Consider the following 13,799-nt stretch of genomic DNA (forward strand, 5'->3'; position numbering starts at 1 on the left):
AATTCACAAGTTTATCAACAAATTCTCCAGGATAATGCGAGGGTGTCTGTCCTTCAACTTAAGCTTGGAAGAGGCTGGGTGGTGGAACACGCCAATGACCCCAAAATATCGCAGCAAATCCACAGCACAGTGGCTTCAGAAGAACAAACTCCGCCTTTTGGAGTGGCCCAATCACAGCCCAGATCTCAATCCTATTCAGATGCTGTGGAATGACTTGAAGAGAGCCATACACAGAAGACAACCAAAGAATATGGAAGAGTTAAGGCAGTTCTGCAGGGAAGATTAGGCTAAAATTCCCCCCGCATGATGTGCAGGTCTGATCTGCAGTTACAGGAAGCGCCTGGTTGAGGTCATTGCTGCCAAAGGAGGGTCATCCCACTATTAAATCCCAAAGTTCAATTACTGTTTCTACTGCCACTGTGAATGTTGAATGCGTTTGTAAAATAATGACATGAAAGTAGAATTGTTTGTGTGTCACTGGCTTAAGCTCATTGTGTATACCAGTACCTGTGAATTAGATGAAGATCAGATCACTTTTTATGACCAGATAATTCCAAAGGGTTCACATACTTTTTACTTTGACTGTAGGTGTGTGTGTGTGTGTGTGATCATACTTGCTTCCCTTTTCTTTAAAATGCACTTTAGATAAAATCATTTGACCAAATCCTATTTTTCCCCTGCTCTGTGAGTCACTATACTTGCAGTCCATAGCAGGTGCAATGAGTGCAGCCTAACTATGGTTTCCTAATCAGATTATTATTCAGTGAACTACTGGCTCCCAAATGTTTAGGTAGGGCTTGTCTGTTGGGGATTTTCCTACTCAGACTTACATAGCCACCATGATCTAGGAGTGTTTGCGTAATCATAAAGAACAAAGCTTAAGCACCATTTTCATACATGACATAAATCTAGGAATATTAACTTCTTTATAAAGTCAGCATCCACATATGTGGCATTAACTAAGTGTTGTCACCATTGTATTGGCAGTGGGATAAACACCAGACTAGATGGGTCCAGCAGCAAGGAATCTTAGACTGATGCTGTGATATGAAACATTGCGGTTCAATAAACAAGGTAATCACACAATCCACTTTGAGATAAAACTACATAAATACTGGGAAAAAAAGCAAAGTCTTCTTGCATCAGCTAATATGTTGATCAACTTCTACCTCATGATATCTTTAAAGGAACATTAAAATAAAATTGTACATATAGGTGCAAATGAACCATGGACTTCCGGACACGTGTAGTGTCTACAGCTACTACAACTGATCACTCGCTTTACAAATGGAGACACATTTTGTTAATAGTGTAATCTAGGAGGCACTCTCTAACAGAACACCACCAGGACAGTAGGTGTCATTTTCTGAGATGCATTACCCGATGACAGATAACTGCTTTCCCTGTATGAGGGCACGACATTCCTGTCACTTATTCACTTGGCTGGTGTGGTTTTCCAGCTCATGTAGATACACAGACAGTGTCAACATCTGTCAATAGACCCATCTCTAATCTAATCTATTTTTTGGACACCAGTTACAACCTGCTTCTTCACGCAGTGGCCCAGCATCTCCTTGAAAAGCCTGTTTAGAATGCTTGGTGGTAACGTGCCAGAAAGCAGAACCGCTTGTGTCGCCAATCAGAGTTTTTAATGGAATACTAAGAAACCAATGGGGGGCTGTCTTCAACATAGTTGAGCCGCAAAGGACTGAGGACGCATACGGCTTAAAGATTCATTTGAGGTTACTAGCTAGGAAGATCCTCTGACATTGCAGTTTTGAAAATAAAAAGCTTTTTTTTTTTGTTCTCCCATTAACACTTGGTTTATTTATTTATTTTTTTGCTGCTGGCAAGAGACCAGGAAATCCTATGGAGTTTGTACTTTGGATGAACCTGCTTTGATTTAAGTGAAATCATGATGAGCATCTTGTAGTCTTGATTTTTTTTCTTCATTTGTTTAGAGATTACTTGAAATTAAATTTTGTATTGCAACATGACAATTTACCACTAACTACTATTAATGTAAAGAGCAAACTGAGATCCTTGCATACTGTAGAACTGAATTCTGAAATTTAGACATGGAAATTTCATTAACCTATTCCTTAATTTAAACAAATCAATGGTTAAATTAGGGGGTAACTGACAAAATGTAGCCTAAATGTAGCCTAAAACCTGCTTCCCTGTTATATCAGTCTCTACAATTCAGGTCTTATAATTTTTGTCATATAGCGGGGTCTGGCTAATGCTGTAAAATGTTCATTAAAAAGGCTGGGACTTGACAGTAAAATAACATTAACTCACGAAGACTTCAACCATTTGTTATAGTACACAAACCCAAGTTCCTACAGCTCAACAGAGCCGGGTGTAGACATCGATGTCATGCGTCTGCCACCAGGCTCAGCATTAGAGAACAAAAATGAGAAGTACAGCTGCCTGTGTTCAGGAGTCATTTTGTGGTTGGACTTCTAGGTGAATTCTTGGTATGTAATACTCCTGAAATGATTGTGAAACGTTTTGAAACGAGTGAAATTTTAACTAAAAGCTGCAAATAATGTTACAACCTTGGCTGCTTTATAATAAAGAAAAGAACAGGTTTGTTATAGCAAGGGATCAAAAACAGACTCTGTGCATTTAAGAATCGTCTTTTAAGACTTCTTAAAAATTGGTGATGCCTTTGATGCTGGGTTCTTTCTATCGTTAGCCTTTCCTTAGCTCTTTGTTTTTGTTTAACCAGTATACTACACCATAAGAGCTGCCCAGGTGTACTGAGGAAATTAGAGTAGTGCACTTGGGTCTGAACCTGAGAGGGACAAACAAGCTCCATCGGTGGTCCATACCTGTGGACAGAACTACCTGAAGAAGCAGACATAAAAGCAGCTCCATGATTGCTATGTTGTGGACCCAGCACTTGGAGCACTTTGGACGCATGTCCTGGCTGCCTGGGTGTGTGGTTGCCAGGCCTCACAACGCTGGAGGATAGAGGGCATACGAGTTTCCACTGAGGCAGAGAGAGTCAGGCAAGGGACAAAGCAGTTGGGAGATGTGCCCAAAGTGTTCGCTAAGTGCCACGTCTGCAAATGCTGATCTCAGAGCTGCTTTTTTTTTTACGTCCCACCCTTTCGGACAGTTGAGCATGTGTATGAGATACATAATGTGTAAAATAGATGTGTACCTTGGGATTTTTTTTTTGGTTATAAAAAGTGTGCCACCACAGAAAAAAAGCCTGGGAAACGCTGCCTTAGCTAGTCTTGTGCTTTAACTGTGGTCACTTTGAGCATTTTTCAGTTGTTTTGGTCAATTTTTAAAGCCCCTAACTGATGTCCACTCTATTAAGCTGACCTTCTTTGTTAAAGCATCTGCTAAATGAATAAACATACATGTAATTCCAATACTTGAAGCACATGGCAAGGGCAATAAAACTAAAACATGCACTTCTGCATGAAGGGCACTCGTCTGTCACTGTGGTTAAGAGGCTGAGGAATACACTTCTGTCTTCAACTGGGACGATAAAAAGCCAAGAAGCATACACAGAGGTTTCATTTCCTGTTGCTACTCTTCTCTGCACTACCATACTGTCACCTTTTAATGAAGTATCTTTCAAAATGTAAGATATATACACAACTTGACCTTTTAGTTGTCTTAAATAAGTATTTCATCTTATTCCAGATAGCCATGAATACATATTAGGTGTTTAAAGAGAATATTTCAGTGTTATCTGTTTAACACTATTAATCTATTTAAAATTTTAAATAAAGGTGAAACTGTACCCACCCCGGCCACTTCCTTCCTTTCTTGCTCTTTTCATTAAAACTCTCTGAACCTTTTTCATGCCCCAGGCTGCTGGGTTGTAGCTCGACTCTCCCCATGTCTGCAGAGGCTTTCCTAGGGATACACCAATGTTGTGCAGATTGAGCCAGTTGGCGATTTTAAGAATACGAGTTTATAGACTTACAGGGTGTCATGTGAGTGGGCCCAGTGATGGACTGACACCCTGCTCCGTGCTGTTTCCTGCCTTACATCCAATGCTGCCGAGAGATTCCAGCAACCCTGAACTGATTGAGAATGATTACTTTTATAATTCCATTAATTTAATAGATCTCTGAGCTTACAGAAGTGTTTAAAACTACAAATGAAAGATTAGTCTATTAGCTTGCTGTCGCCTATAAAGCAAACAATAGCTGATATAACATTTCAAAGCTAAAAATGCATACATTTATTCTGCACCTTGTAATCTTAAGTGAAATACTGTTTTTTATAATAAATCTGACATTTTCTGAGGCTACATTGTTACGACTCAGAGTTATAGGCAACTGCATTATGTTTTGTTATACTCCTTTAATCAATTTCTCTTCATTATTAAAATATGACCTTATTTCCACTTAAGTCTTAAGTCATTTTAAATATGTCCATGTGAATATAAGGACAAGTGTCTGTCTGTGTCTCAGTCCAGTTGGTATGTCTCTGCCATCCAACAGATGGCACATTTACAAATCCTGTACCAAATGGTATGTAACATGGCAACCGGACGGACACATTGCACTGCAAACTTTAATGTGAAGGTCTGCGTTGATTACTTAGATTTCAACCATTCATAGATGAGTAGCACAGCTAGTAAGTAAAAAATAAATGTTCTTCACTATACTTTGTGTACCTAAACATTTTCTTCTGAACAGACACATGTAACTAAAGAAAAAAGCAAAAACTGTCCACAGTCTTCATACTCAGTGTCACTTATATTTTCATGGGAATAGAAGTGTTAACAACAAATGGATCTACATAGAAATATTAAATGGCAACTCTTGGGGGCTGAAGAGGTAAGACTAATTAATACTGAATGAAGTTCAAGTAGAAGCGCTTTCTCTCACCTATATAACTGAGCAGTACAGGAAGAAAAATCAAACCGTGAGCGGCACCAAGGAGTACAATGGCAAGATACATTCTGAAGTAGAAAACCTGGAAGATCTGGGACTTGGAGAAAGCCAAGACAACAATGCCACCAAATTTCGTTAGCGTGATGCCACTGAACACCTGTTTGTATAAAAGAAAAAAAAAAAAGCACTCTTAAGACAATTGAACAAAATCCTCTTAACATTTCAATAATTACAATAGGAAAACAATGATATAAAAACACAACACTCCTGTTATTGGAAGCAAGAGAGCCACAGCTCATGTCAAGGGTAACTTTCAAAGTGTCTGTACATCTACAATTAGGACCATTTACTCCTCTGTAAGTATGATAAGTCTGAGCTCTGTGTCAGTGGATATGAATCATAAGCATGCATTCTTCACTTCTTGTGATCCAGTTTACTCCTTCTATTCGCTGACTTGTCATATGTACTCCCTTTCCCTCTGTCGTCCTGTGTTTTGGAAAATTTTCATTGAGGAAGTAGAGCGTCAACTGGGAAGAGTGATGCAAGACTCGTAATCAGCTGAAACGGAGGTGAAAAAGCTTCAAAACTATGAATCATTTGGGCAGAATACCGAAGTATTTAAGGGTTCTTTTGAATAGCCTCTTGATAGGACTGCATCCCTGAAGTAAGCCTGTGCTGTGTCCATGCTGTAGTGGGTAGGCACATCTTTAAAAAGCAATGTGTTTCTGTATTACACAAGTTGACTGCTCGATATCGTGCCCATGGTCTAGCCATTGCACATATCATCAGGTGTTTACTTGTTGTCCCTTACCTAATTCTTGGCATAGTTTTATGGACTCCAAGGTCCATGAAGGTGGTGTGGTTCTGATGTTCAATGCAAAAGCCTTTATGCCATGGAGACAAACACTTCTGCAGTTGTGACAGGAAATCGGAGGAGTATCTCCTTTAATGACAGACATGTTCACTACTGAACAGAAGGACATAAGCTTACCCAGTTGAGAAAAAAAGCTGCCTAAGACTTTAAATTTTCATACTTTTACTGCTGATGTTATTGTCACCAAAAAGGTTGCATTTCAACATCAGATGTACAACTGAGCTACATTATTTGTATGAAAATGTGCTATATAAATAAATGTTGTTGTTACTGAATTAAGCAGCTCTAACATCATAGCAGAAGAGGCAACTACAACTGATGAGAGCCTCAGAACAATAAACCAGATTTATGTATCAAATAAAGAAAAGATTGCCCTGCCTCATTAGACACAAGTCTACCCTAACTACATCCAATTTAGGAAAGGAATTTTAAATTGTAGGATGAAGTATGAGAGGCAGGAGTTTCTAGTATCAAAATACATACCAAGATGGTTTGGCTTATTAACACAATAGCTTAATGTAGCACAGGCTTTTGAATTGTATTTCCTTTTCACTCACTTTAGCATCTTTATATAGTGAGTTTTGCAGTGACCGTTAACCCCCTCAGCCTGGGGTAGCTGCCTTCTGTAGAACATCTTATCTTGTATGAGGAGGATTCGGCACTGCTGTTTTGTCTTTAGCTCTATGGGTGACAATCTTGTGAAATCTTCCTGTGCTTTGTGTAACAAAAATGGGATTATATGTGCAGAACAAGCCTCCCCCTACCGCTTGAATTAATGTGTTTACTAATGTCTCTGGTTTTCTTGAGGAGAAGAGGTGGGATTAAGCATTTTCTGTACATGCAACGGGTCCATTTATACCCCATTCCTGAAATCCTGATGTCAGTTTATTCTAATGTAACTCTGCTTAATGCTTCTTTTATCCCAGCTAGGTAGATACAAAGCTAGAACTCCTGAACCGTGGCCTGTAAGTACAAATGGGGATAGAAATTTGTTTCTTGTTGCTTCTTGTTAGCTGAGGATCCATGATGCCTTGGATGTTGTTAAGAAGTGCAAGTGATGAGAGGCTCAGTTGATGCTGGTAACAAATACACATTCTCACTTTATCCACATATACCATGAAAATGTGATCAGACCGTGTGGAGTGTGATTTTTTTTTTGGCCTGGCACTCCAATATTATTAAAAAAAGACTAAGAGTTATGCAGCTTGTTTAAAAAGTTTACACTTGGTAATCCCATCAGCCTTTTTCAAATGACCTGATGTGTCAAACTACTAAAGACTTAGACTTACTGAGCTGCCCATGTGAGCCAGTGCATCCTCTGCCCGCTCTACTCGGCTCTTTTTGGTGCTCACCGAAAAGGCTCGAACAATATGGCTACAAAATTCAACCGAGATTCCACAGCACTGAAAAACAAAACAACAGACACAATCAGGGACTTTCAAGAAATATGTTTTTGTAGGATAAAAGATGGAAAGAACATAACCATGACTCTGTTGGTTTAGTGTGATCAAGCCTAAGTAGCTCTTCTGTTTATGGTGTAACTTAAGTGGTCTTTCATAGCTCACAGCTCTAAAATTGGGTTGTTTTCACAGAACAGACAATAAGCTATAAGAAACCTGAAAGTCTAATGTTGGCTAAAAAAGCCTTTAGCCACCTACATCATCCAGACAAGGCATAAAAGAGAATGTGTCACAATAAATGACATCTTGATTCAAATGCAAGACATTTAGGGATCAGACCACCTGCTAGAATAAATCGGCTAAGGACAGGTGACTGGTACCGACATGATCATCTCGTTTGAAGAGATGTTAGAAGGAAAGACCGCAACTTGTTGAAAATGAAACTGTTCAATGAAAAAGGCAAAGATTAGCCAAAACTCTAGAGCTAGTTGGACAGACCCCAGAGGTTTAGTTCCTGCAGAAGAGCTCTGACCTCATTAAGCAAGTGCCTCATCATCCTAGCATAGGGTACTGTAAGTGGAACTCGCCATATAAAACAAAAGGCGCATGGTGCTACACAAGGCCTCAATAAACAAAAAGCAGACCAAAACTACATGGATGAGAACCTGCAGGTATGCTATTTAGATAGGTGGCCTGTCTGATCAAAACACTTCTATTAATTCTCTACATCTCCATAAAACTCGAGAGCTGGAGAAAAGACGATTCTCCCTCCATTGGAACAGGTTTGATAAGAACAAGCCATTCAAGCCCAATAAAAAATTTGCTAATCCTATTCTCCTAATCTCTCCAATTTGAGATTTGATGGCACCTAAAGTCCTACTCTCTACCACACAATTTACCAACTTAATTCATGCGTCTCTTTCTTTTTGTGTGAACAAAAACATTGGTGCTTTTGTATATATATATATATCTCCACATTCATTTGACAGAAGTTCATGGAATCTACACAGCAAATATTTCTGCTGTGAAAGGTTTTGTCAAGAGACATTCTTATGTGTGACTATCAAACAGAGTTTTAGAAAAGATTATAACTTTAAGGTGTTGTTTGTCAGTAGTTGTGACTAAACCAGTTTCTTGTCCATTATGTAAACTTAAATGACAACTCATTTGGAGATGGACATTTGAAAAGATCCAAACTCCCATTTCACCGATCTGTGTTGCTAGGCGGCAATAGATTAGTGCTTTAGGGAAGAACTAATGCTTTCCATGCTCAAGGAACTGTTCAAAGGGAGACCCCCAAGGGATTACACCTCTTGGGAAAATAGGGACCACCAGAAAATTCTCCCAAATAAGAGACTATGCCGGAGAAGAGTAGACTGGACAGTTTCTCTTGGGGTGTAGCATCAATGACCCTCACCATGAAAAGCAAAGAAGACGTGAACGAGTCTTTGATTTTTGTAAAGGCTAGAAAATGTCATATAATCACTCAGTGCACAAAAGACCAATATTATCTGCTCAGGTATTAGTAAAACAACCGTTGTGGTAGGTGTAAAAAAATCAAATCAAATGGATGGGCAGTAGTTCAAAATTGATGGGCCACTCGATCTCAGCCAGACTGAAGATACTCACCATGACGAGATTGACAAGTGATACTGCGTTGAGACTGATGTTCCACAACCACATGACTCCAAACATGTTGACAATAATCATGCAGATAGTCAGGCTCACTAGCACTGCTGACCAAAATTCAAATCCCAAGAGAAGAGAGGTGACCACAAAAATTGCACCAAGTGACAAGCCAAGATTGAATAGTGCATCCTTCACGATGGTCATGTACTGTTCATAGTATACATAAAACACACTGTAAAAGAAATGTAATATTACATATACATATTACAAAGTATTAAAAAAGCTCACAAATGCTCAAAGTGTATTGAAAAATCAGAGATCTCCTGCACAGAGAAATAAATGTTGATTCTGACGGCCAAGACATTTTAGGCATTAAAATACATGTCTGGTCAAAAGGTTTAGAACACCTCAGTTTTTCTTTAAACTTTAATGATGTGAAATGAAGTGTAGGCCTTTCAATTAGAAAAACTGCAAAGAACAATCAAAGTGTCAGTGAGTAACTGTGATGTCCTACACAATCCAAAGGCAATTGGAAGAAACTCTGGATTTGCCAGATCTCTTCCTCCCAAAGTGACAAACAAATCGGGGAAAAATCAAAAGACGAGTTTCTGAGGGTCACCATCTTGAGTGATAGGCACCTCACAGCACAACAGCTTAACAGTGGAGGAAAAAAGCAAGTGTCAGTTTGTACTGTGAAGAGAACACTTTGTGCTGCAGGTTTGACAGGGCGAGTGGCAGTAAGAAAGCCATTCCTTAAATGACAAAATAGGGCCTTGACATACCAGCTGTGGACTACTGCAGACTGGAAGAATGTCTTATGGAGCAATGAATCAAAATTTGAAATCTTCACTTCATCATGCAGGATGTTTGTATATCGTGAAAATGGTGAAAGGAAAGTTCCTCAGTGTGTGACACCAACTGTAAAACATGGAGGAGGAAGTGTGATGGTCTCGGGTTCTTTTGCTGGAGGGAGAGTTAGTGACTTGCACAGAGTATTATATCAGCAAAAGGTGGCCACCTTGATGAATTAAAAATTTGAATGAAATGTACTCTTAATGATCACTTGACTTATTTTTTGTATTTGTCATTGTTTATTGGTTCTATGCCTTGATTTCATGAAACATTAAGACTTTAAACTGTGTGCATTTCCATAAAAACTGAGGTGTTTCAAAACTTTCATGTCATGTATATTCTAAAACCATTACACACAACATTTATATTTTAGGTTCTACAGGTAGAAGTTTCAATTTGCTTCAAAAAAGGAATTCCTGAAAACTTTTTATCTGAAATGCAGTGCAAAGTACAGCAAAGTGAAGGTAGGAGTTACATTGTGCAGTCTTAGAACCGGAATACCTACAGCTTACAGCTACAAAGGAGGTGAGAAGAAAACAGAAAAATACACCAAAACTCTGAGAACTAAATGTTCAGAATTGTCCAATGGGCTTAATTTCATTGTTAGATAAAAGAATGAAGTATAACAGAAGGTTTAGCTTATTTGGTATATTATTTTTGTTTAAAATATCTGTCCTGAAGTGGAAAATCTTCAATTTTTTTTTTTTAAATTGCAGACTGCTTATGTTTTAATTAATGTGTTCAAGAGAACCAGAATGAACTGAATTTACAGGACTTTAATTACAGGCATTGCAAATATCCCTTCTTGCACATTCTTTCTGTATTGTACTAGTACATTATAACTTTAATGCATCTGTTTAAATTAGTTTAAGTATGGATGCCACTGAACTAGAAACGGTTTTAATTAGTTTATAATATTGGAAATGAAAGGTATGAGGTGCGTAAAAAAATCAAAGGCTCTAAAAGCAGGATCATTCTAAGGATAAGTTAGCTAATCAGATGTGTAATGTCACATGTCTCAAAATCCCACGTGTGCATTTGAACATATATATGACTGAAGGAGCAACAGAGTTTCAGACACGTGTGACCATTTAATCTGGAAGTTGGAGAACATAAACTGAACAAATGAAAAAGTAATCCAGGACAATATCCACTACTTGACATTTCCCATTTTCAGTAAGTATTTCTAAGAACATTTATGTCCAGACTTTGCTATTTTATTTTTATTATACTTTTCTTCTATTTGGTATTTTTATATATTAATAAATACCACATTGCTTTTATATTTCCTATACTTAGTCTTTTATCTAGTGTGACTGAAATAATAAAAGAGGACCAAATGTGGAAAGATTGCGGTTTTCTTGCCCACAGGGTTTACCATGGCTATTGATGTCGCTCCTCAAGAATAACAACAACTGCGGTAAAAGAAAGACGTTGTTTGGTTGATAAGTGGCACATAACCAAAAGAGTTGAGCTTTTATGTGTGTCACAAGTAGGGAATCCCGGGCATGACACAGTGCACAGGCATCTCACATGTGAACGGTTTTAGAATGACCGACACTTATTTTTAATAAAACTACTGCAATATGTTGACACCAATAAAAGACTAACCATATCTACAAGCAGTTCATGTTGTCATTTAAGTACATGTATCTAGTTCAGGGGTGCCCACTTACGACCAGGTTGAAATGATGTACCTACATTAACAATGCTATTATATATATATATATATATATATATATATATATATATATATATATATATATATATATATATATATATATATATATATATATATATATATATATATATATATATATATGCATAGTTTTACTGTCAAATAATGCAAAGAGTACACGGCACGTCTTTCGCCCTTTACGTTGCTCCATGGCGTGTGGTTCGTTTATTTGACAGCATGTAGATCGGGGTAATTACATTCATGGCATTTGTATTCTGAATCACAATCTGATTGTATGGGTGCATGTGGGATGACCAGTGTGTTAGAAGGAAAGAGATCTCAGACTGGCCACCCTGTATGTCAATCAAGTGGCAAATGCCATAGGGAGGATATATGATAGACTAACGTTTAAAAAAAATTTTTTTTTTGAATGCAACGTGATCTACCTGATCAAATACTGATACACTTGTTCTAAACAATGCCCACGCTTGCGTTGCTCTGAAACACCACCATTTCAGCTTTTACTGATGCATCCAGTTTCTTGTCGTCATTCTGTGATTGGCAGTTTCTTGGCACAGATAATGCGGATGCAACAGACTGACGCATTGCAATTTCAAGTTGCTGTTCAAAGCTGTTGTCTGACAGACGTCAATGAAGTCTGCCCTGTCCCAGCATTCATGAGCTGCTGAGTGCAGACTCCTCCCAGTCCACTGTACTCAGTCTTAGTCGGAGCTGGGAGTCTGACAGTTGCTGCTGGTTGACTGAATGAATCTGCAAAACACTACACCGTGGGCCAAAAAACTGTGCCACTTAATTATTTTCAACTATAACTCTGTTATTTCTTGATCGATTTTTACACTTTTACACGCTATATATGCGAGCTTGGCCGTTCCTGGTTTCCGGGGAATTACAGTAGTTCCGGGAATGAAAAATGTCCGGGAATCCCAGGATCCCAGGAATGGATTCCTTAGTCACAAGGACACTCTCATGTCCGTTAACAGCTGTGATAGTGAGTCTCTATGTAAAGAAACCCATGCAGAATACTGCACAGTGACTTGCATACATATGGAGATCCTAGCCAGACAAAGTCTCGAGTGGCGCCAATTGCATGTGAAGGGAATCTTGTGCGAAAGTGACTGGAAACTGACGTTACATTATGTGTATGTGTGAGTGTGTGTTATCTGTGTGTGTGCGCTAATCTTCATACTGAGGTACAGGAGAACACCAAACCGAATAAAAAAGTGTTTCTCACAAACCCTACAATAATACAATACCATTTCAGGTAGCAGATGTTTGGGATATCATTTTTTTATTGCACTAAAACCTGATCCACATTATGTGTAGATTACAGAATTATAATGTGTAATCATAACCTGCACTTCATATTATCCTTTTGTTTTAAGTCAGATCTTAAACCAAGTATGAAAAGTCTTTATACATTTTACTGCATGGTCCATCACTTCTAATGCTCTCATGCTATTAGCCTGCATTGAATGAATATTTCTGGCATTTGATTACAATGTATAACTGCATAAAAAAAAATAAATTACCCACTAATTCATTACATAAATGCAAATAAGAATGCAGTCCTCTTTAACAAGTCACTTGGCAGACCCTGAATGGACCTATAATACCTTATACTGAGCAAAATAAGGAGCATGAACAGGCAGGCTTGCATGTGCTCTGCTCTTTTCATTTTCCTAAGAAACAAGTTTCACTTAAATTACAACAAATTAATTTTTTGCTTAAAATTGGATATACCAAATTTTGCTTACTGAATATTAAAGCAACTTACCTGTATGGAAAGACACTGAAAGTTTTGTTCCCATTTTCCATTGCATTTGTGATATTTTCTGCCAAGATATGAGCCTTCCTCATTGCATCAATAAAATCACTAGATGTTTTCAGCACTGTGTGGTATGTCATGAAGTAACTGGCACCAACATCTGTTTTGTTTTCGATTAAGTCAATCGCAGTGCTGTAGGCCGCATGACCACTAAAGAAGAAAAAGCAACACTTGTAGGCAACAGAGATACAAAGATGTGCACAAAGAAAGCAGGGGGTCCGCTTGAACTTTAGTTTTCTTAACAACCTCAATAAACCGTAAATAAATATGTAAGTAGTTCAGAAAAACAATCCTGCAGTGATACACAGAGATGTGACATGCATAGATATGTGTACAGAAATGTGCACTGCCTGAAAAATCAATCATAAAATCAGACCCCAACTTACACGCCCGTTCAAAAATGCGACACTAAAATGAAAAATTGCCTCCTCCAATCTCGCATCAGTTTCTCAGACACATTGAATTTTGTTGCAGCAGCACAGTTACCAATTTCTTTCGCTACTTCAATGAAGTTTAATTTTAAACCAGCTTCATATTTTCTTGTGATCGATCACTCCATCGTAGATAAGGGATGTTCTTACGATAAAACGTGTATGAGGGTGTGAGATGCAAAAAAACATAAATTAGTGCAAACATCGCTTCGGAATAG

General features: G+C 38.2%; 1 protein-coding gene across 1 annotated transcript in view; it reads right to left on the reverse strand.

Moving 5' to 3' along the window:
• npc1 (Niemann-Pick disease, type C1) overlaps positions 1–13,799 on the reverse strand; it is a 64,296-nt gene that overhangs the window by 3,055 nt on the left and 47,442 nt on the right. Inside the window, exons 21-24 of the mRNA XM_039754736.1 lie at positions 13,100–13,300; positions 8,775–9,006; positions 7,035–7,148; positions 4,866–5,028 (exon numbers count right to left, since the gene is read on the reverse strand). Coding sequence (XP_039610670.1) covers positions 4,866–5,028; positions 7,035–7,148; positions 8,775–9,006; positions 13,100–13,300 — 710 coding nt within the window. The remainder of the gene's footprint in view (positions 1–4,865; positions 5,029–7,034; positions 7,149–8,774; positions 9,007–13,099; positions 13,301–13,799) is intronic.

This window comes from Polypterus senegalus, chromosome 5 (assembly GCF_016835505.1).
Source record: "Polypterus senegalus isolate Bchr_013 chromosome 5, ASM1683550v1, whole genome shotgun sequence".
Classification (NCBI taxonomy): Eukaryota; Metazoa; Chordata; class Cladistia; order Polypteriformes; family Polypteridae; genus Polypterus; species Polypterus senegalus.